The following is a 22,362-nucleotide window of genomic DNA, read 5'->3' on the forward strand; positions in this document are numbered from 1 at the left end:
TTCAGGACTGCTTGTGGAGTCCACTTCCCATCTTTAGGTACAGCAGCTGCTGAAAGGCTCCAAAATGATGTGAGTATCATGACAGCTGAAATAGCTGCCATCAACATTGCATTGGAAACCATTATAAAGATGCCAAACCCCCCAAGAAACACCCCTCTTATAATTTATTCAGACTCAAAATCAGCCCTTGCCTCAATATCACCAGAACATTCAGATTACCCAGACAATGATACCTCCACCACTCTTGTACTATTGAACCAACTACTTAAACAAGGTATATCCACAAAATTCCAGTACATCCCAAGTCACATGGGTATGAAAGGGAACCACAAGGCAGATGAAATAGCTAAATCTGCCCTTCAGCTTGAAATAATTTCTGGAAGACCTATCCCAGTAAGAGATGTAAACCATTGGTGCCTAAAAATTTACCTTGCAAACCAATGTCCACCAAACCATTCTCCATTTACATCCCGGAAAGACTCAAAGATGTACCACAGAATACGATCAAATGCTACTGGCCTTAACAGCCAAACTTATCACTATCAAAACACAACCATTCCAACAGTAATGAGCCCTCTTTGCCGCTTATGTCAAACCTATGATGAGACCATCAACCATGTTCTTTTTGGTTGCTCTGTGGCAACTCTCAACCATAAAAAAGAATGGCTAACTTTATCTGCTATATTCAAGCGCCTCAAGCTAACCCCTAATATTGACCAACTAACACAAAGGAGACACTCTTCAACTGATGATGCTGAATTGTTCAAAGCTGTCTTTAACTGCCTAAATATAGGTGGTTTCATCAATGATGTATAAAGTCTATTATTGAATAATAATAGTCTAATCTCTATATTTGATTTCCCAGGACACCCATGACATAATCATACAATACGAAAAAGGTTAAATGGATTCATCCGAAGCCTATAATTGAAGAAGAAGAAGAAGAAGTTTTTTTGTAGTTGTGTTAATGAAGCTCTGCACTTACAAAACAGGATATATATCTAAATTTTGGTCCTCTTATTATTCAGTTATAACTAAAATACTTAAGTGAAATATGCTGTTTGAGAATAAGTTAAATTAGACAATGGAGAGCATTGGGGACTATGAATACAATCCAAAAGATCTTATTGGGCATGGAGCTTTTGCTGTGGTATTTAAAGGAAGGCATAGACAGGTATGAATTACTTAATTAGGTAATAAGGCTCTTACTAGATATGTGGCAGGATTCTAGATGAGGAGCTTATTGCTTGGCATGTCTTAGTGGAAACTAGGCCTGCTTGACTTAAAGTAACAAAACTTTCACAATGAATTCTGAGTATATACCAAGGGTGCCAGCAGAAAATTTTTCAGGGGGGCCAGATGCCAAAATAGCAGTGGTAGTTGGGTGACAGTTTAGGGCACCAAACTGTAACTTCAGCCCAAAGAGGACAGATTTGCTATCAATTTAAAATCATGAGAAACTAATTGATTTAAAAGTATCAATAACTATATTTTAGGCTTCTCAGTTACAAAAGAAGTAATGCCACATGATGGTAGGCTAGTACTGAACTCAAACAAGTTGATTTGGTTTATTTGTAATGAAATTATGCTATGTTTGGTGATCTGTAATTGTGTATCAGCTATAATGAGGGGGATATAAGTCCTTGTTTAGGCAGGGTAGATTCTGGTAAATATTTACCAAATCATATTAGGTTTATTGACTTATGAATAAAGTGAATATACCATTCAATGCCTTTTTTTATGCTCTTTCCAAATAAAATAATCATTTTTGTCTGAAATGAATTTCACCCCTACCCCTATACACCAATTCAGAGTATATATTGGCACATTAGGGGGTGAGGGTAAAGTTTAAACTTACCTCCCATTTACATCAGAAATAAAATTCCCCCTCCCCCTAATGTACAAATATATACCCTGAATTGGTATATATAGGGATGGGGTTAAAATTATTTTCTTACAAAAATGATTATTATATTTGGAAAGAGCATAAAAAAAGGCATCAAGTGGTATATTCACTTTATTTGTAAGTCAATAATATGATTTGGTAAATATTTACCTAGATTCCTACATGCCCTGAAGGAATTAATTAAAATGTTTCTCTATAGGCTACAGCTAATATGTTACATTCCCATATCTACCAGCACAGATGTGGAAAAGGCAAGGCAGGTCATCATCAGCCCCATCATGAAATTTCTTTGGGGTGGCAAATACTGCTAGGAACTTAGTTTTCAGTAATTTTCAATGGTAACATTTTTCTTTTTATATTTATAAGAAGTACTTCAATGTATTAAAAAAAAATAAATAATGTATTTTCCAATAAGAAAATCCTATTGTAGAGGTTGTGATGGCTTCAGTTATGTACAAGACCAAAAGTCTCACAGAAATTCCATCCATACAAACAATTCTCCTTTTCATCCAACCAAAATTCTTTAGTAATAATATTAACAAGGACTTGTCACCAAAATTACTGTTCATTGCCAATTTTAAATATATTCAAAGTTTATCCAAAATTAAAATTCCAAATTTAAATGTAGAACAGTACTAATCAATGTATCAATCAATCAATTTATTAATACAAAAAACAAAACAATTACAAAATTAAAGTTTATACACGCCCAAGAAGCTCAGCTTGTAAAGGGCCAACAAAACAAATAAGACACTATTATAAAGCACATAAAAAAAAACAGAAAAAAAACATACTTAAAAAAAAAAAGGATCAAGAGACATTTATGAAAATAGAAGAATGAACAGGAAACTTCACAAATAACTGAAAAAAATATATAAACGAAGAAGAGATTGAAAATTAGGATTAAATAAAAAAAAAATATAAAATATATTGAATGAAAAAAAGATATATAAATTTGGATGGAATGCAAAAAAAAGAAGAAAAAAAAGCGGGGAAATACTATACTGGAAATACCCAGTGAGAAACTGCCTTTGCAGAAAGAGATAGAGGGACATCAGGAGAGATGGAGTTCCATAGTAAAATAGACAACAGGAGACCTCTGACCTGCTGTTGATGATTGCTTAGGTAAAATGAATCTGCAATAAGAGCTACGTAAAAAAGAAGAGTACCTACCTGAGCCTGACAGAAAGAAAAACTGCTGCAGAGATGGTGGAAGTGTACCTAGAAAAGCAGAATGTGCTAAATAAAGGTAATTTTTACCCACAATACAATCCAGTGGAGCTATAGTATCATTATAAAGATCAGAGGAAGGGTAAAAACGAGGTAGAAGAAAAGTAGCCTTCACTGCCCTATTTTGGGCTCTTTGAAGTGAGCAGAGAAGAGATTTATTAGTACTACCCCAGACAGAACAGCAATAAGAAAGGAAAGGAAAAATAAAAGCATAATAAAGAGAAAGCATAACATCTGGGGGAAGAAATGAGTTAACCCTGTATAACATTGAAGATTGGCGGAGAACAAGGGAATGGGTATGAGTTATATGGGGTTTAAAAGAAAGAAAATAGTCAAGATGCACACCAAGAAATTTCACTATAGTAGCTTGCAGTATAATATCATTCCCATAAGTCGGGATGGTTGGCTCCCTTGCGTCTCTCATATGATAAGGGGTTCTAAAGTGTACAATGGCAGTTTTTTGGCTGTTGAGAGTCATACCATTTGACAAGAACCAATCTTTTACTTTATCAAGAAGACCTTGAGCTAGGGAAGTGGCAGATGGCAGGTTCACTGCAGCAATGAAAAAGTTACTGTCATCAGCAAAAATAATAGGGTGCACAAGGGGATGAAGACCATCAACAAGATCATTAATATAAATTAAAAACAAAAGTGGTCCAAGCACAGAGCCCTGTGGGACACCTTTTACAATAGGCAAGGCAGAGGAAGAAGTACCATTAACCAAAACATACTGAGATCTCCCTGAGAGGTAAGACCTAAACCATTCAAGTGGGACTCCATGCACACCAAATGAAGATAATTTAGACAAAAGAACAGAGTGAATGACCATATCAAATGCCTTTGAAAAGTCAAAAAATAGACCCAAAACACACAAGCCCTTGTCAAGGTTAACATGCACAAACTCTGTTGCATCTGAAAGTGCATCCAAGGTAGAAAAACTGCGACAAAAGCCATACTGATGGTTAGTTATGAGAGAATTACCTGCAGTCGTATTAGTACTAAATACAAATGAAGAGAGTCTACAATACACTACTTTTACAACAACCTTAGAAATTACAGGAAGGAGAGAAATAGGTCTATAGTTTGAAATTAGAGATGAATCACCTTTTTTAAACAAAGGTACAACATTAGCAACCTTAAATAAATGAGGAAAAACACCAGAAGAAAGAGAGAGCTTAGTTATGTGTGAGATGGGGTTAGAAACAAACTGACCAATTTTTTTAAGAACATTACAGCTCAAACCAAAACCATCAACTGAACGGCTACTTGAAAGCTGAGAAATAATGTTAGAAATTTCGGTATCACTGCATGGAAAAAGGAAAAATGACTTTTCTGCTAAGGGAAAACTACTTACTCTGCTGTAGGATGGATTAGGAACTTAAGGAAGTGAGGTGAAATACGTATTGAAGGCACTTGCTGAAGAATTTTTGTCCACGAAAGATCCATCAGCTTTCCTGTAGCAACAAGGGGGGGGGACTGTTTGAGTTTCTTGCAGGAAAGAGCTTCATTAACTACAGTCCAAACCTTTGCAAATTCCCCTTACACTCATCAATTTGACGCAAAAAATATAGCTTTTTGGCTGCATGTACTGAAGAAGTAAGCACATTTTTATAAAGTTTATACTTCAAAAGATCATCCTGTGTCTTATTTTTACATGCAGCCTTGAACAGAGATGCCTTCATATGTGTAGCATTGATCAAACCTCTAGACATCCATGGACATTTGGGTGTGGAATTCCTTGGCCTCTTTCTAAGAGGAAAATGCTTATCCAACAGAGCTCCCATACAACACAAAAATAAATTCGTTGGACAATCAACATCATTAGCTTCAAGAACACTAGGCCAATCATTACTCTGAAGACTATGCATTAAATTAGAAATTTCTTTATCTGTGGAAGTTCTAAAAGAAGACTCACCCTGCTCATTCACAGCAATCTCAGTTTGAGGCACAAAAAGTGAAACATAAATAGGGAAGTGATCAGAAAGATCAGTGAAAACAAGACCAGAAGTAAACTTCAAATTAGAAGAATGAGAAATGAAAATATTGTCTATTAAAGTGGCAGAATTTCTAGTAGGGTCAATACAAGAAGGAAAAACAATTGAAGGAAGTAGACCAGCAGAAGAAAGCACATCAAAGAGATGGTCACATTCATCACTTGATCCAATATTTAACATATTACAATTAAAATCTCCCAAAACACAAATACGTTTTTTAGAGAAAGACCCCACACAAGAAAGTTGATCAAGCAAATCACAGAACAAATGTGTTGGAAAAGGAGGGGGCTCATAAAACAAACAAACAGTGTCACATGCAAACTGGCTTTTCAGATCAATAACAAGAGAATAAACTGTCCTACTATTTGACACTACTGATGTAAACAAGGATTCAAGGTCAGACCTTCTTCTAAACTCAATATCAGACTTTATAAATAAAGAAATACTCCCTGAGCACTTTGTTACCATTCTGGGGATATGGACAGCAACATAACCATGCATATCATAAGCTGTTAATTTTTCCCCATCAGATAACCATGTTTCTGTTAAACCTATTACATCAAAAGGGCAAGAATTATCAGACCACAAATATGGTTTCAGACTATCCCACTTATCTCTTATCCCACTCACATTCAAACAAAATACATTAAAGCTACTATTTAAAGACAGTGAGGGTATAATTTTATCACAATAATCAATGGTAGTGTGATAATTACAGCTAGGATTAACCATAGATTCAAGGAGAGGGTCAAGCGTGTGAGTCTCTTGTTTACCAGCCCTACTTGGTTGATCAAATATAACCGACATAAGAATAGAAAAGTTCAAAAGAAAAGAGAAATCACCCATAATTGTCCCACATAATAAATGTACACATAAAAAAACAAGTGGGATGGTAAAATTATCCAAAGTATTGGATCAAAGTATAATGTGACACCAGTTCCCATTACATAAGCTGCAAGTGTGCTGGACTGACAAAAAAATAATAGAAATTAGGCTACATGAAGGTGAGAGGATCACAAAAAGCATAAAGAGATATCAGTAGAATGACTCATTTTATTCAAAGTATTGGCTACACATAAAAACTTAAAAACACATACAAAATTTGTTTATATCCATTTTTGTTATGTTTTTACGAGTTAAACAAAAATTTCTGGGGGGGGGATAGGAGGGTTCCAACTCCCCTAAGCCCCCCCCCCTATGGGTACAGCCTTGCTAACATACCTAATATTAACCAATAATAAAACTTAATTTAAAAAAGATGTTTGTGTTGAAAAAAAGTTTTTCAGTATTAGTAAAGAGCCATATTAAAACCTAAGATGAGCTGAAATAACGTCATGTAATATAATATGTGGGACCAGTAAATTATGTAAGCTGTAAGTATGCTGAAATGAAAAAAAAAATATAATAGTAGTCAGCCTACCTGAAGATGATAGGATCACAGACAAATATAAATAAATATCAATGGAATGACACATATTATTCCAAATATTAGCCCAAAGTGTAATATGGGTAGTAAGAAATTATGAGAGCTGCATATATACTGACATGACAAAAATATGATAGAATTCAGGGTACACAAGGGTGATAGCATCAAAAAATAAGATAAAGAAATATCAATGAGATGGCATATATTATTCAAAATATAGACCAAAATATAATATGGGACCAGTCAAAATTATGTGAGTGGCATGTTTGCTGACATGAGAAAAATATGATAGAACTCAGCTTACAGGAAGGCGATTGGATCACCAACCCAGATAAGGAAATAATAGTGGCATGGCACATACTCATCAAAATATTGGCACCTAGTATAAAGTGAAACCAGTCAAGATTATATGAGCTGGAATTATGCTGAAATGACAAAAATATGAAAGAATTCAGCCTACATAAGGGTGATAGGATCACAAACAAACATAAAAAAATAAATAAATAACAGTGGGATAACATATACGATTCATAATATTTGCCCAAAATGCAATATGGGACCAGTGAAAATTATATGAGCTGCAAGTGTGCTGACATGACAAAAACATTATAGAAGCTAAGCTACATGATGGTGAAAGGATCCTAAACAAACATAAAGAAAAATCAGTGGGAAGGCACATATTATTATAAGTATTAGCACAAACTATAATGTGTGACCAGTTGATATTATGGGGGTTACAAGTATAATGACACGACAAGAATATAATGTAAATCAGACTACAAGAAGGTGACAGAATCACAAACAAACATAAAGAAATATTAGTGGGAAGGGACATATTATCCAAACTATTGGCACAAAGTGTAATATGGTACCAGTCAAAATTATGTGAGGACAGTAAAGAATAATAGAAGAATATTTTAAGAACAGCAAGTAAATCCCAACAAAAACCATGCAATATATTATAAGAAAATAAATCTAGATCCATCACTTTAATTTTTTTGCATTTGCAGCACATAAATCAATTTCATTCTGATTATTAAACTTAACCACTCTTCCAGATTGGGTTATATACAGGATATCACCTTTACTGGACCAAACATTACGTAAGCCAAGCTTTGATTTGGCATATGAAAGAAGTTGTAAGCGTGGTTTTGTAAGCGTCTCAGAAAATAGAATCCCTGATCATTTCAAATCCTTCTTTTGTCTGAGAAGCAGTTGACGAACTTGTAAGTTGCAAAATTCAACAACTATGGGTCTGGGTTTTGCAGATGGTTTGTTGCTCTGAAACAGATTCTGATCCAGAGAATTGGATTGAGCTGTCAGACCTTAGTTCACAAGGTGGCTTGAGTTAACTTTTCATTTCTTATCTGAAGTAAACAACAAAACAGGAACAGAATAAGCAGTGGTATAAGACAATTTGGGTATAAGGCAGGATATAGTCCACAATCAAGTAATAAATTTCCAATACCAAAGCAGGGGACTGTGAAATTTGAAGAACAGAAAGCAATCACCACAAAACATCAAGCATCAACAGTAGCAGTGGCATAAACCCAAGGATTGGTTACTGTAGTCAAATTACAAGTTAAAATTGGTATAGGTCTCACCTGATGAGTCCCATCTTACACCCCAGGGGTGGGGGCAGCTATGTGTGCCTGCCTTTACCCACTGGTAGGCAGGCAGAACCAGTACTTCAGGATGCTTAAAGTGTTGCTGGTTATGCCAGAAAAAATCAAATTCTGATCTGATCTAATATCCACGTCTTTTCAATTTTCAAATTTTTTGCCAAAAAAAATTTATTTTTGGCAATTAAAAATTAAAAATTTAATTTTAAATTAAAAATTAAAAGAAAAAATTTTAAATTAAAAATTTAATTTTATTATTATAATTATTGATTTACACATTTTAAAAGCAATTGACCAGGGATTTGAGGGACCAGTACCTCAAATTGTATCTAGGTTAGGCCTGGTTTTGATTTGGAAAATAATAGGAAATTAACTAAAAAAAGAGCTTTTCAACTGAAAGCAAGGAACAGATTTGAAACTTGCTCATTATTTTAGTTGAAAAATCTTTTCTATTTGTTTAATTACATTTCAGGAAACTATAAACATTTATGAATACAATACTTTTGGTAATACTGTTGAGATTTTGATGGGTAATTGAACAGTTTCATTAAGTTTAGTCTTACCCATCAAAAGTTACAAGCCTGAGAAAATTTTTCTGATTCACAGAAAAAGGGGGAAAGACCCCTTTAAAGTCATATAATTTTAATCAAAATCACACCATCAGATTCAGCATATCAAAGAACCCTACTGTAGATGTTTCAAGCTCATCTGCAAAAATATGCAATTATATAATTTTTACCAGAAAAGAATCATGGGTGTATTTCTATTTGTTTTTTTTTGTTTTTTTCCCCAGGGTGATCTTATTGATCCAGTGGGCCTAGAACGTCAGGATAGGGCTCATTTTCACGGAAACAAAGAGTTCTAAGACCTTTTCTAAGTGACCAAAAAATAGGAGTGTAGCTAGAGCCCATCCCACGCCACTTTTTTCCCCAAATCGTCCAATCAAAATGTCGAGATAGCTTTTTTCTTCAGCATATTTGAAAGACCCTATAGCTATGTCTTTGAAGATAAAATGATCACCTAACGTTCCTGGAGAAAGGTTTTTAAGTTATAAAAATCGCTCATTGTTTTATCTGTTATTAGGAACTCTGTATACATTTTTCGGGTGGGGAGGGCCAATTTTCTTCTGGGAGAATTTTCAATGGAGAGGATAGTTTCCATGGGGTGAAATTTTCAGAAGAAATTTTACATTGGGTGAATTTGCTGGAATTCATATACAAAATTTCTTTATATGTCTTGCTTCCTCTTTACCAATTCAATTTTACATGTGGAGATGTCAATTCAATTTTGCATGTGGATAAGGGTAATTGTCTAGGGTAAATTTTTGCCAGGATTGAATTGTTCACATGATATTTCTATGGGGTGGGGGATTTTTCCATGGAGGTGGAGCCAGGTATCCTGGCATTATTTAAAAAACAGTCAGAAATAAAAAAAACAAACAAGTTTTTTCCAACTGAAAGTAAGGAGCAACAATAAAACTTCAAAATGAACAGAAATTATTATGCATATGAGTGGGGGGGGGGGTGCCCCCTCTTCAACACCTTGCTCTTTGTAAGTTTAAATTTTGTCCCAATTCTTTAAACACAATTCCTAAAACACAAGGGTTGTTTAGTAGAACAATAAATAACTTTCTAAATTGCTGAAAAACTGTAGCTTGAAGAGCAAGGTCTTGAGGAGGGGAAAGCCCCCCTCATATACGTAATAATTTCTGTTCGTCTTGATGCTGCTCCTTACTTTCAGTTGAAAAAAACTTGTTTTATTTTCTCTATTTAATGAAGCTTAGAGATAAACAATTTTCTAAAGGCAATGGAAAAAGTATGTCAATCAAAGTATTTAAAAATTGAAAAAGTAAGTAGCTATAAATAACAAAACAATAGCCTACTTACAAAAACTAAGACATAAACTCCCAGCATTAAGTTCTGCTGAGCAATGCTGAAGCATTGGACAGATATTTTTTAACAGTATTGACAGTTTTGAACTCGGTTATCAAACACCAAAATATTTAATGCCTTTAGACTCAGTGTTTATAAAAAGTAATGCATTATCAAAGTAGTTTGTTCATAGTAAAACATTAAAACTAAGATTAAGAAAATCAAATAAAATTTTTAATTCAATATTTTTAATTTAATTTTGAAGGCCAAAAGCCAGTATATTTGACACCTTTATGCTTCTTCATAACTGTAAAAAATTTAATCTTTTTCAAAGTGACATATAGATAAATACAATCACTCCTATAAACAAAAAATAAATTGATAATAAAACACAAAAAACGTCTCCATTCAGGGGAAAAAAATATAGAAATTCTTATAGAAAATAAAGAAATTCTTCTATAATTATACAAACTTTATTGTGTTCTATTAACTGCACTAATTACTAACAAACAGATACATATTTAAGATCACCATAAAAAGCTGATTCTTTGACTGAATGCTATCAATAGTTAGGCTCTTATACTTTTGTTATTAACAAGGATCATTATTTACTTACCATTCATTACTATGAAGAATTTTTTTTTTGAAAGAAAATTTGGTGGAAAACTGGTTAGGGGTTACTCAGTCACAAATTATAACTTATATTTTAGATAAGATAAGATAAGATATTTATTTCTAGAAATTGCTATCACAAGCCCTGAAGGGCCGAATTCGAATTTCGAATTCCATAAAAAACAAACAAGCAAGAAAATCATAACAAAAGCACAACAACTTAAAGATGAAAAAAGATGAAAAAGATGAAAAAAGATGAACCAATGAAAAAAAAAAAAAAAATTGAAATGAATAAATAATCAATTATCGGAATGTTGTATGTTTCCTTTGTCACTTATATTAAAAACTTCAGAATGGCAACTATTTAATCAGATAAAAACTAAAAAAACTGAAAAAAAATAAATAATATACACATTAACAGATGTTTAAAAAACAACATAAAAAGGGGATAGGGAACAAAAAAAAAAAGAGTATAGAGGAAACCGAGCTGTTTATTTTATTATATAAGAGAAAAGACAAAATTTATGTTCAAATTAACCACTATTTATTAAATCAGTAAAAAAAGGGATAAAAGATTTTTATACCGCAAGGTAGTACAAAGAATGGGAGATAAGGTGGGGATAGGCTGGGACACAGTTCGCGGAGGACGATTTCTATCAGGTACATGGTATTCAGGGAAAAGGTTAGCAGTACAGGGGTTGAAAAGTGCCAACTTACCAAAACGGAGGCACAAATCATTTCTTCGTCTCTCGAGGGTTTCTAGGTTTGAAATATTTCACAAATACAAAGAAGGTATCTTGCCCTCTTTAAAAATAATTTTTATAGCTCTCTTTTGGACATTTTCAATTTTTCGTGTTGCTTTATTAGAGAGGCCAGGGTGCCACACAGGACAAGCTTACTCTAATATGGGACGCACAAAAGAAATGTATACTTGTAGTAAATATGATTGGGAGCAACTAAATTTATTTAGAAGTTTAAGGAAGGAAAGCGAGAAGTTTGCCTTTCGTAGTATATTACTTATCTGGGCATTCCATTTTAAATTGGAAGAAATTGTAACGCCAAGGCGTTTAAGAGATGTGACAGAAGTTTCAGGAGGTATAGGAGCAAGAAAAAGGGGAGGGTATTTAAGGAAACTTACTGAGACTATTGCGGATTTAGAAGGGTTAACAGTCATGTCAAGGGAAGAGGCCTCACAGACAATATCTTGGAGTATGCCCATTGGGTTGCTAAAGATGTTTTTATGACATATCTCTAAAACTGTCAAGTCATCGACAAATTTTCATCTATTGTCATAAAGGGTTGAAAGGCTATTAATCATAAGTGAAAAAAGGAGAGGGCCTAGAATAGTCCCCTGAGGAATGCCATTAAATATGGGGAGATGATCTGAGAAACAATTTAGATATTTAACTGCTTGAGATCTATTAGAAAGAAAATAGGCAACGAGCTTAACAAGGAAAGTTTCAATGTGAAATTCATTTATAAGTTTATCTATGAGTAAATTGTGGTTAATCAAATCAAAAGCTTTTTGAAGATCAATAGAAATTAGATTAAGCCAAGTGTTCGGTGTTTCAAGTAATTTACCCATGGTATGAACAAGATGGATCAGGTAATGAGAGGTTGACGTGGATTTGAGATTACCAAACTGCCTAAGATCAATGAGGGGGAGGACTTTCATCTTAAGCCAGTCTACAAGAAAACTTTCATACAATTTTGAGAGAATTGAGATGAGGGTAATAGGACAAATGCCATTAAAGCCAGGCTTCCCATTTTTCTTTTTGATTGGGGTAATAAAACCTTGTTTCCAATATTGAGGGAACTGTCCAGATTCGGTAATTTCATTAAACAGAGTGGAAAGGGGTTTTGAGAGGTAATCACTGAAAGCTTTAATCAGAGGAACAGGAATATCTATAGGGCAAATGCTTGATCGTTTTAGTTTTTCAGTTTTTTTTACAACATCAAGTGGAGAAATGTGTGGGAGTGAAAAAGGATCAGGAATATCTGGGAATTCGTAAGATAGTGGTGGAAGACTCTGGACAATAGAAGCCAAAAACTTATTGAGGCTATTAGCTGTGGTCTTTGGAGGTTCATTTATATTAAAATTTAGTTATTCTTGACTCTTGCTGGTAAGTTTTTTAATTTCAGAGTACCAGTTCTTTGGTTTATCATGGCGCAAGTATTTAATTTTATTTTTATAATAGGCTCGGGCAGCTTTTCTAATTTGACTTTTTAATTCCTTTCTTAACTTATTTGCTTCAGCTAAATAACCCCTGTTAAATAAGCTTATGTTCGTGCGGATTAAAATTTTTATGTGATTATTTATGTACGGTTTATCACTGGAGCACTTTCTGATTATTTTTTTTTCCGGGAAACATAATGAATAGGAATCAATTAGTTGTTTGTGAAAAATCAAAATTTTGTCATCAAGGTTATTAGAATTATAAAGGTCTGACCAACTTTCACTGGTCAGCCATGACCCAAAAGAAAAAAGTCTTGCATCACTGAGGGGACGGCAAACCCCAATGGAGGTAGTAAAGAAATGTTCAAAGGCTGAAGAGGGAGAAAAAAGAAAACACCAGTGGCAACTGCCCCCTAGCAGTGGTAGTGCTTGTGGGGAATTGTAATAGTTACTAATGTTTGAACAAATATCATCCAGAGAGGTGTTACCTTTTGTGGTAGATATTTTAACCAGTTGTTTAATGTTAAGAGAGGTGCAGATAGAGTCTATCCTCAGGTCATTCGCATCGCCAAGTAAACAAATACCAGCGTTCGGATACTTTGATAACACAAAGTCAGCACTTATAAGAAATTGTTGGATAAATTTGCGTTTCTGGTCAATACTTTGGTTAGGGGAATGATAAAAGACGGTGGTTACAATTAAATTGAAAGGGCGGGGTAGTACTTTCGGTCGAAGGCTCAGCCATAGAATTTCATCATAATCTGATAAGTTGGGGGTGGGGATGAGTTTAGGTTGGAGGTTATCTCGGACCAAAAAATAATATACCACCCCCTTTTTTCCCGAGAGGGTGATCGGGAGGGCGAAGTTTTATAAACTGAGTATAATTGCTAATTTTTAGGAAATCTGGGTTCTGGGACTGAACCTCTGTCACAGCAATAATATTAATTTTATGAATTTCGGAGATACCCTCGAGTTCGGTAATTTTGTCAAAATTCAGGCTCTCAGCATTGGTAAGTAGGAAAGTTGGAAATTTAAAACGATTTGGGTATTAGGATTTTTTTTCAATTCGGGATGGAGTTATTTGGGGTTGAAGTTTATGAGAAGGGGGCTGTGGGTAAGGGTGTGGTTTTGAGGCATTATTTAAAGACAGGACTGGACTAGGCTTGAGAGAAAAGAAGGACAGCCAACGAATTATGGGAATATTATTAAGTTGGGATGGAACTACGGTGGAATTCGTCTTACTATTTGAAGTTTTAGAAATTTTGCATGGATGTGTTACCTGTGGATCATTCTGCCTGCTTACTCTTAAATCAGAGTCTTACTGGTAGGGTAGCCAGGGGGGATAAAGTGCAAGGGAAGGGAGAAAGGTTTCCTGGTGATCTGGGAATAAGTCAAATTGGGAGTGATCTTGATCTTGAGTGAGTCAAATTGGGAGTGATGGGTCAAAATCTATTGCCAGGCAGCCAACAATGGGACAATAAAGATTTTTCCATGGTTTCTCCCTATTCTGCTCTCTTTCCTTTGGTTTCCTTATAATTACTTTATAGTCCCAAATTTCCAGGGGGGGGGGGGGTGGCCCCCCTGCTCCCCCTTGCTGGTGCCTATGGTCTATATTATTTCATGTGAAGTTTTTTTTTTAAGCTTCTATGTCTTCTTGTTTAGTAACTTTGAAGCTTTGAAAATTGGGTGCAGGACAAGTCTAGCTTAGGCTAGCATTTGACTATTTGGTAAATTTCTAGGTGGCACTATAATTTAGTTAGGATGAAAGTGAAACCATCATTTGATGTCTTTTTTTATGCTCTTTCAATATTCAATAATCAATTCTGTTGCAAATTGCATCTTGAGCCCTTAAAGGGACCCCAAAGGTATTTTATATGAATTATGAAAGAGCATAAAAAAGCATCAAATGGTGTTTTCACTTTCATCCTTGCTAAATTATATGACTCACCGAAAATTTACCATGAACTTTACCCCCCCACAGCGCAGGGATGCCGAAACAAAGGAACACGCAGAAATTACTTTAGGGGATTATTTGGGCAAAAACAAATTAATCGGCATTTTAGGGATTTTTTGGGCAAAACAGTTTGAGACATTTTAGAAGACGATTTGAGTGAAACTCTGTGGTTGTTATAATACACAAGTTCCATTTGAACAATGTTGTAAGGTCCCCTACCCCAACCCCAAAGGGCCCCCCTACCCCGGGCCCTCAAAGGTTCCCTTCCCCCAGGGAAGAGTTTTAGTTTAGAGTTATAGTTTAGTTAAGAGTTTTAGTTTAGAGGTTTAGATTAGCGTCTTAACTTAGAGTTTTAGTTAGAAATATAGTTTAGTTTATTTTTAGTTAAGAGTTTTAGTTTAGAGATTGGAGTTTTATTTTCGAGTCCTAACTTAGAATTTTAGTTTAGTTTATAGTTTAGAGTTATAGTTTAGTTTAGTTTTAATTCAGAGTTATAGTTTAGTTTAGTTTAGTTTTCGTTAAGAGTTTTAGTTTAGACTTGTAGTTTAGTTTTAGTAAAGAGTTTTAGTTTAGAGTTGTAGTTTAGTTTTAGTTACGATTTTTAGTTTAGAGTTTTAGCTTAGATTTTTAGTTAGAGTAATAGTTTTATTTTAGTTTTAGTTTCTCCACATTTAAGTTAGGTTAGGTTATCATGAGCGCTCATGATAACCTAACCTAACTTAAACGTGGATAAACCTAACTTTTTTGTATGTAAACCGCAATAAAAATATTCCTTTCTAGCATTAAAAAAAGAAAATGTGTTCAACACCTAGCTCTTTACGCTAAACTAAAACTCTTAACTAAACTATAACTCCAAACTAAAACTCCTAACTAAAACTAAACTAAAACTATAACTCTAACTAAAACTCTAAGCTAAAACACTAAACTAAAAATTTTAACTAAAACTAAACTACAACTCTAAATTAAAACTCTTAACTAAAACAAAACTATAAGTCTAAATTAAAACTCTTAACAAAAACTAAACTAAACTATAACTCTCAATTAAAACTAAACTAGACTATAACTCTAAGTTAGGACTCGAAACTAAAACTCTAATCTCTAAACTAAAACCCTTAATTAAAACTAAACTAAAACTATAACTCTAACTAAAACTCTAAGCTAAGACTAAACTAAAACTCTTAACTAAAATTAAACTAAACTATATTTCTAACTAAAACTCTTAAGTTAAGACGCTAAACTAAAACTCTAAACTAAACTATAACTCTAAACTATAACTCTTAACTAAAACTATAACTCTAACTAAAACTCTAAGCTAAGACTCTAAACTAAAACTCTAAGCTAAAACCCTAAAATAAAACTCTCAACTAGAACTACACTAAACTATACCTCTAACTAAAACTCTAAGCTAAGACTCTAAACTAAAACTCTAAACTCTAAACTAAAACTCTTAACTACCATAACTGTAACTAAAACTGTAAGCTAATACCAAACTGAAACTCTAAACTAAAACTCTTATCTAAAACTAAACTAAAAGTGCAAGGAAAAACTCTAGGCTAAGACTCTAAACTAAAACGTTTAGATAAAACTAAACTACAAGTCCAAAAACCCTTAACTAAAACTAAAATAAAATATAACTCTAACTAAAACTCAAAGTGCTGAGAGTCTAACTTGAAACTCTAGACTCTGAACTACAACTAAACTAAACTATAACTCTAAACTAAAACTCTTAACAAAAATTAAACTAGACTGTAGCTCTAATTAAAACTCTAAACTCTAAACTAAAACTCTGAAATCTAAACTAAAACTCTTAACTAAAATTAAACTAAACTATAACTAACTAAAACTCAAAGCAAAAACTCTAAGCTAATACTGTAAGCTAATATCAAACTAAAACTCTAAAATAAAACTAAACAACAACTCTTAACTAAAACTCTTAACTAAAACTAAACTAAACTAAAACTCTTAACTAAAACCAAACTTCAACTTTTAACTATGACTCTGAACTAAAAATAAAGTACAACTCTAAGCTAAAATTCATAACTAAAACTAAACTACAGCTCTAAACTAAAAGTCTTAACAGAAACGAAATTAAACTATAACTCTAACTAAAACTCTAAGCTAACACTCTAAATTAAAATTCTAGACTCTAAACTAAAACTAAACTAATCTATAACTCTAACTAAAACTCTAAACTATAACTCTAACTAAAACTCTAAACTATAACTCTATTTAAAACTCTAAACTAAAACTCTTATCTAAACCTAAACAACACCTCTAAACTAAAATTCTTAACTAAAACTAGACTAAACTATAACTCTAACTAAAAGCCTAAGCTAAGACTCTAAACTAAAACTCTGAATTAAAACTAAACTAAACTATAACTCTAACTAATACTCTAAGCTAAGACTCAACTAAAACTCCAATATCTAAACTAAAATTGTTAACTAAAACTAAACTAAAACTATAACTTTAACTAAAACTCTAAAGTAAAACTTCAAACTAAAACTATAAACTCTAAACTAAAACTCTTAAGTAAAACTAAACTAGAGATCTAAACTAAAGCTCCTAACTAAAACTAAACTAAACTATAACTCTAACGGAAACTCTAAGCTAAGACTCAAAACTAAAGCTCTAAATTCTCAACTAAAACTAAACTACACTTTAAATAGAACTAAAACTCTAAGCTAAGACTCTAAACTAAAACTCTAAACTCTAACTAAAACTCTAAGCTCAAATTATAAACTCTAAACTAAAACTCTCGACTAAAATTACCCTAAACTACAACTCTAACTAAAACTCTAAGCTAAGACTCTAAACTAAAACTCTAAACTTTAAACTAAAACTCTTGACTACTATAACTCTAACTAAAACTGTAAGCTAATATCAAACGGAAACTCTAAACTAAAACTCTTATCTAAAACTAAACTAAACTAAAAGTGCAAGGAAAACTCTAAGCTATGACTCTAGGCTAAAACTCTAAACTAAAACTTTTAGCTAAAACTAAACTGCAAGTCTAGAAACTCTTAACTAAAACTAAAATAAAATATAACTCTAACTAAAACTCTAAGTGCTTAGACTTTAACTTGAAACTCTATACTCTGAACTACAACTAAACTAAACTATAACTCTAACTAAAACTGTAAGCTAATATCGAACTAAAACTCTAAACTCAATCTCATATCTAAAACTAAACAACAACTCTAAACTAAAACTCTTAACTAAACTAAACTAAACTACAACTCTAAACTAAAACTCTTAACTAAAACTAAACTAAACTACAACTCTAAACTAAAACTAAACTACAACTCTAAACTAAAACTCTTAATAAAAATTAAACTAAACTATAACTCTAACTAAAACTCTAAAGTCTAAACTATAAATCTAACTAAAACTCTAAGCTAAGACTCTAAGCTAAAACTCTAAACTCTAAACTAAAACTCTTAACTAAAACTAAACTACAACTCTAAACTAAAACTCTTTTCTAAAACTAAACTACAACTCTAAGCTAAAACTCTTAACTAATACTAAACTAAACTAAAAGTGCAACGATAACTCTAAACTCTAAACTAAAACTCTTATCTAAAACTCTTATCTAAAACTCTTATCTAAAACTAAACAACACCTCTATACTAAAATTCTTAACTAAAACTAAACTAAACTATAACTCTAACTAAAACTCTAAGATAAGAATCGAAACTAAAACTCTGAATTAAAACTAAACTAAACTATAACTCTAACTAAAACTCTAAGCTAAGACTCGGAAACTAAAACTCCAATATCTAAACTAAAACTCTTAACTAAAACTAAACTAAAACTACAACTCTAACTAAAACTCTAAACTAAAACTCTAAACTAAAACTATCAACTCTAAACTAAAACTTAAATAAAACTAATCTAGAGATGTAAACTAAAGCTCCTAACTAAAACTAAACTAAACTATAACTCTAACAAAAACTCTAAGCTAAGACTCTGAATTAAAACTCTAAATTCTCAACTAAAACTAAACTAAACTATAAATAGAACTAAAACTCTAAGCCAAGACTCTAAACTAAAACTCTTAACTCTAACTAAAACTATAAGCTAAGGCTCTAAACTCTAAACAAAAACTCTAAGCTAAGACTCTAAACTAAAACTCTAAACTCTAAACTAAAACTCTGAACTAAAACGTTTAGCTAAAACTAAAATACAAGTACAATTAAAAATAACTAAACCTAAAACCAACTGCAGCTCTAAGTAAAACGCAAAGTCCTATGAGTGAAACTTAAAAATCTAGACTTCAAACTGCAACTAAAATTAACTTTAGCTTCTACTTATACTATAGGCTAAAACCAAACAAAACCCCTGAACTAGGGAGGAGGGCCCTTTGGGGGATCGGGGGAGGGGTACCTTTGGGGGTCCGGGAGTAGGGGGGCCCTTTGTGGTTGGGGTAAGGGACCTTACAACACTGTTCAAATGGAAATTGTGTATTATAACGACCACAGAGTTTCACCCAAATCATCTTCTAAAATGTCTCAAACTCTTTCGCCCAAAAAATCCCTAAAATGCCGATTAATTTGTTTTCGCCCAAATAATCCCCTAAAGTAATTTCTGCGTGAGAGTTTTACTTTAGAGTTTATAGTTTTAGTTTACAGTTTTACTTTATAGTTTTAGTCAAAAGTTTTATTTTATAAGTTGGAGTTTCGGCTTTAAGTTTTAGATTGAGATCTTATTAATGTTTAGAGTTCACTTATGTCTAAAATAAAAAGTCATAGCTTTGAGTCTTTTAACTACGATATAGTGATATTTATAGTATGGTTTAGTTACTAGTTTCGTCTTAGAGTTGTAGTTTATGTTTAGTCAAGAGTTTTAGTTTAGAGTTTGGAGTTTTAGTTAGAGTTATAGTTTAGAGGTTTAGTTAGAGTTATAGTTTAGTTTAGTAATAGTTTAGAGTCTAGAGTTTTAATTTAGAGTGTTAGCTTAGAGTTTTAGTTAGAGTTATAGTTTACTTTAGTTTTAGTTAAGAGTTTTAGTTTAGAGTTGTTGTTTAGTTTTAGTTAAGAGTTTTAGTACAGAGTTTTTGCTTCGAGTTATAGTTTAGTTTTAGTTAAGAGTTTTAGTTTAGAGTTGTTGTTTAGTTTTATTTTAGAGTTTTAGTTTGATATTAGCTTACAGAATTAGTTAGATTTATAGTTTAGTTTAGTTATAGTTCAGAGTCTAGAGTTTCAAGTTGGACTCTCAGCACTTAGAGTTTTAGTTAGAGTTATATTTTATTTTAGTTTTAGTTAAGTGTTTTTGGACTTGTAGTTTAGTATTAGATAAACGTTTTAGTTTAGAGTTTTAGCCTAGAGTCATAGCTTAGTAGAAGAAGAACATTGTAGAAGTTTCAAAATCGCACCTGCAAAAATGTGGAATTTTTTATTTTTTGCCCGAAGAAAGATCACAGATGTGTGTTTACTTTTTTTCAGGGTAATAGCATCAAACCAATAGTCCTAGAATACCGGGGAAGGACAAATTTAGCTTATCTGAGAACCACATTGTAGAAGTTTCAAACTCGCACCTGCAAAAATGTGGAATTTTTTATTTTTTGCCTGAAGAAAGATCACAGATGTGTGTTTACTTTTATTTCAGGGTAATAGCATCAAACCAATAGTCCTAGAATACCGGGGAAGGACTCGTTCGAACCGAAATTTATAGTTCTAGTGCCCTTTTTGAATGACCGAAAAGATTGGGGAGCAACTAGCCGCGCTCCCACCCCCAACTCCTTTTATCTTCGAAGTCAACCAATCAAAATGTTCAAAATTTTGAGATTGCCATTTTGTTCAGCATAGTTCAAAAGTCCTGTAACTATGCCTATGGGAATAACATGACTGCCTACAGTCCCTGGCGAAAGGTCTGTAAGTTATGAACTCTGCCCATTGTTTACATATAGCATTTGTTATTGGGAAGTATAGCCTACACTTTTCGGGGGGGGGGGGGTGTTGTGAACTTTCTGCTATGGATATTTTCCACGGGGATAATTTTTTTTTTTGGGGGGGGGGACTGAACTTTACAGGGGAAATTTTGCACTGGGGTAATTTGCCACAATTCCTATACGAAATTATTTTTATTTGCCTGACTTAATTTGTCTGACTTTGCTGACTCAATTTTACATGTGGAGATGTTAAGGAGAATCGCCACGAGGCAATTTTTATCGGGTTGCAATTGTCTAGACTAGAGTATCTTTCTTAAGGGGGGGGGTTTCCACGGGAGAAATTCTCCATCGGAGAGTTTTCCACGGGATAAATTTTCCGTAGGGAATTTTCAGCTAGAATAGAATTTTCTGGGAGAATTTGCCTGGTGGGGGGCGGTGGTTTATTTTACGTGGAAAGAACTATTTCCGTTCGTGGAACAAACGGATATTACGTATATGACGAGGGCTGCCCCCTCGTCAAGGCCTCGCTTTTTATGCTGAAGTTTGACTTTTTGAACTACTCCTGAAACACAAGGACCGTTTAATAAGAATAATAAGCTTTTTTTCAATTCTATTAAAAACGTAGCGTGAAGAGCGATGTCTTGAGGAGGAGGCAACCCCTTTCATATATGTAATAATTTCTGTTCGTTGTAAGTTTTGATGTTACTCCTTACTTACAGTTGAAAAAAAACTTGTTTTTTTTTATTATCTAATTTTTAACATAAAGCACTCTTTTGGACTTCTATTTCTAGCTGTCTCCAAGTTCTACCCATTTTGTAAATATAAAGAACAACTGTTTAGGCCTTTGAATGTTCCAGGAAATAGCCCAACCTAACACTCCTTGTTTTCATTCTGGTATCAGAAGATATCACGGATTTGTGTATATTCTATATTAATTTTTTTTTGTATGTAAGTGATTTTCAATTTTAGGTCAGTTTAGTAACTAACTCACTGTCAGCTAAGTAAAGCACACTGCTCAAAATACAAATTGTTTTCATTAAAACACAAATGACACTCGAGTTTGTAGGAGGCTTAGAGGGTAGTAGCCCTACTCCTAATTTTTGGTGATTTCTGTTCGTTAAATTGAAGATGTAACTTGATTATTAATTTTAGTTTCTGTTCATCCTAGCATTAGTTTATCCATCTATAGCAGTATCAGTTATCTTTATGTTTGATGTGACAATTCATTGTGTTCTCTATTTGTTTAATGTTAGGAACGTTTGTAATTTTTTTAAGTGCTTCTGCTTAAGAATTAAAATGTTGGATTGTAATTTAAGTTTTGGAAAAATCTAAAATGTTCAGTCAAAACTTTTGACAAACAGTAGTATTGTTCATCATGTTTTTTAAATTAGTATTATCATAAAACTTTTAATGTATGAAGGGGGATTGTTATTCATATAAATTGAAAATCTGCAGAGTTTTTGTTTTTCTGTAGAGGTGAAGCCAACCTTACCTAAATACTGTAAACAACCTTGAATATACATGCAACTTAATCCACCCTTTTATTAAAAGTATATTTGTGCTATATTTTGTTGTAACTGTTTGTTTATTTGAAAAAATCAAATAATTTTTGTTTATTGTTTATTTGTCAACGTCTTTTATTAAAAAATAGTTCTGTTTTATTGTCTTAAAAAATAAAAGG

General features: G+C 32.9%; 1 protein-coding gene across 1 annotated transcript in view; it reads left to right on the plus strand.

Moving 5' to 3' along the window:
* Window positions 1–935: 935 nt before the first annotated feature.
* The window catches only part of Atg1 (serine/threonine-protein kinase unc-51-like protein Atg1), a 153,689-nt gene continuing 132,262 nt past the window's right edge, over window positions 936–22,362 (plus strand). The window contains exon 1 of the mRNA XM_089095393.1: window positions 936–1,174. Within this exon, the coding sequence (XP_088951519.1) occupies window positions 1,085–1,174 (90 nt within the window). The 5' untranslated portion in view covers window positions 936–1,084. The remainder of the gene's footprint in view (window positions 1,175–22,362) is intronic.

This window comes from Artemia sp. Qi Xiang Cuo, chromosome 10, assembly GCF_049724085.1.
Source record: "Artemia sp. Qi Xiang Cuo chromosome 10, ASM4972408v1, whole genome shotgun sequence".
NCBI classification, from domain to species: domain Eukaryota; kingdom Metazoa; phylum Arthropoda; class Branchiopoda; order Anostraca; family Artemiidae; genus Artemia; species Artemia sp. Qi Xiang Cuo.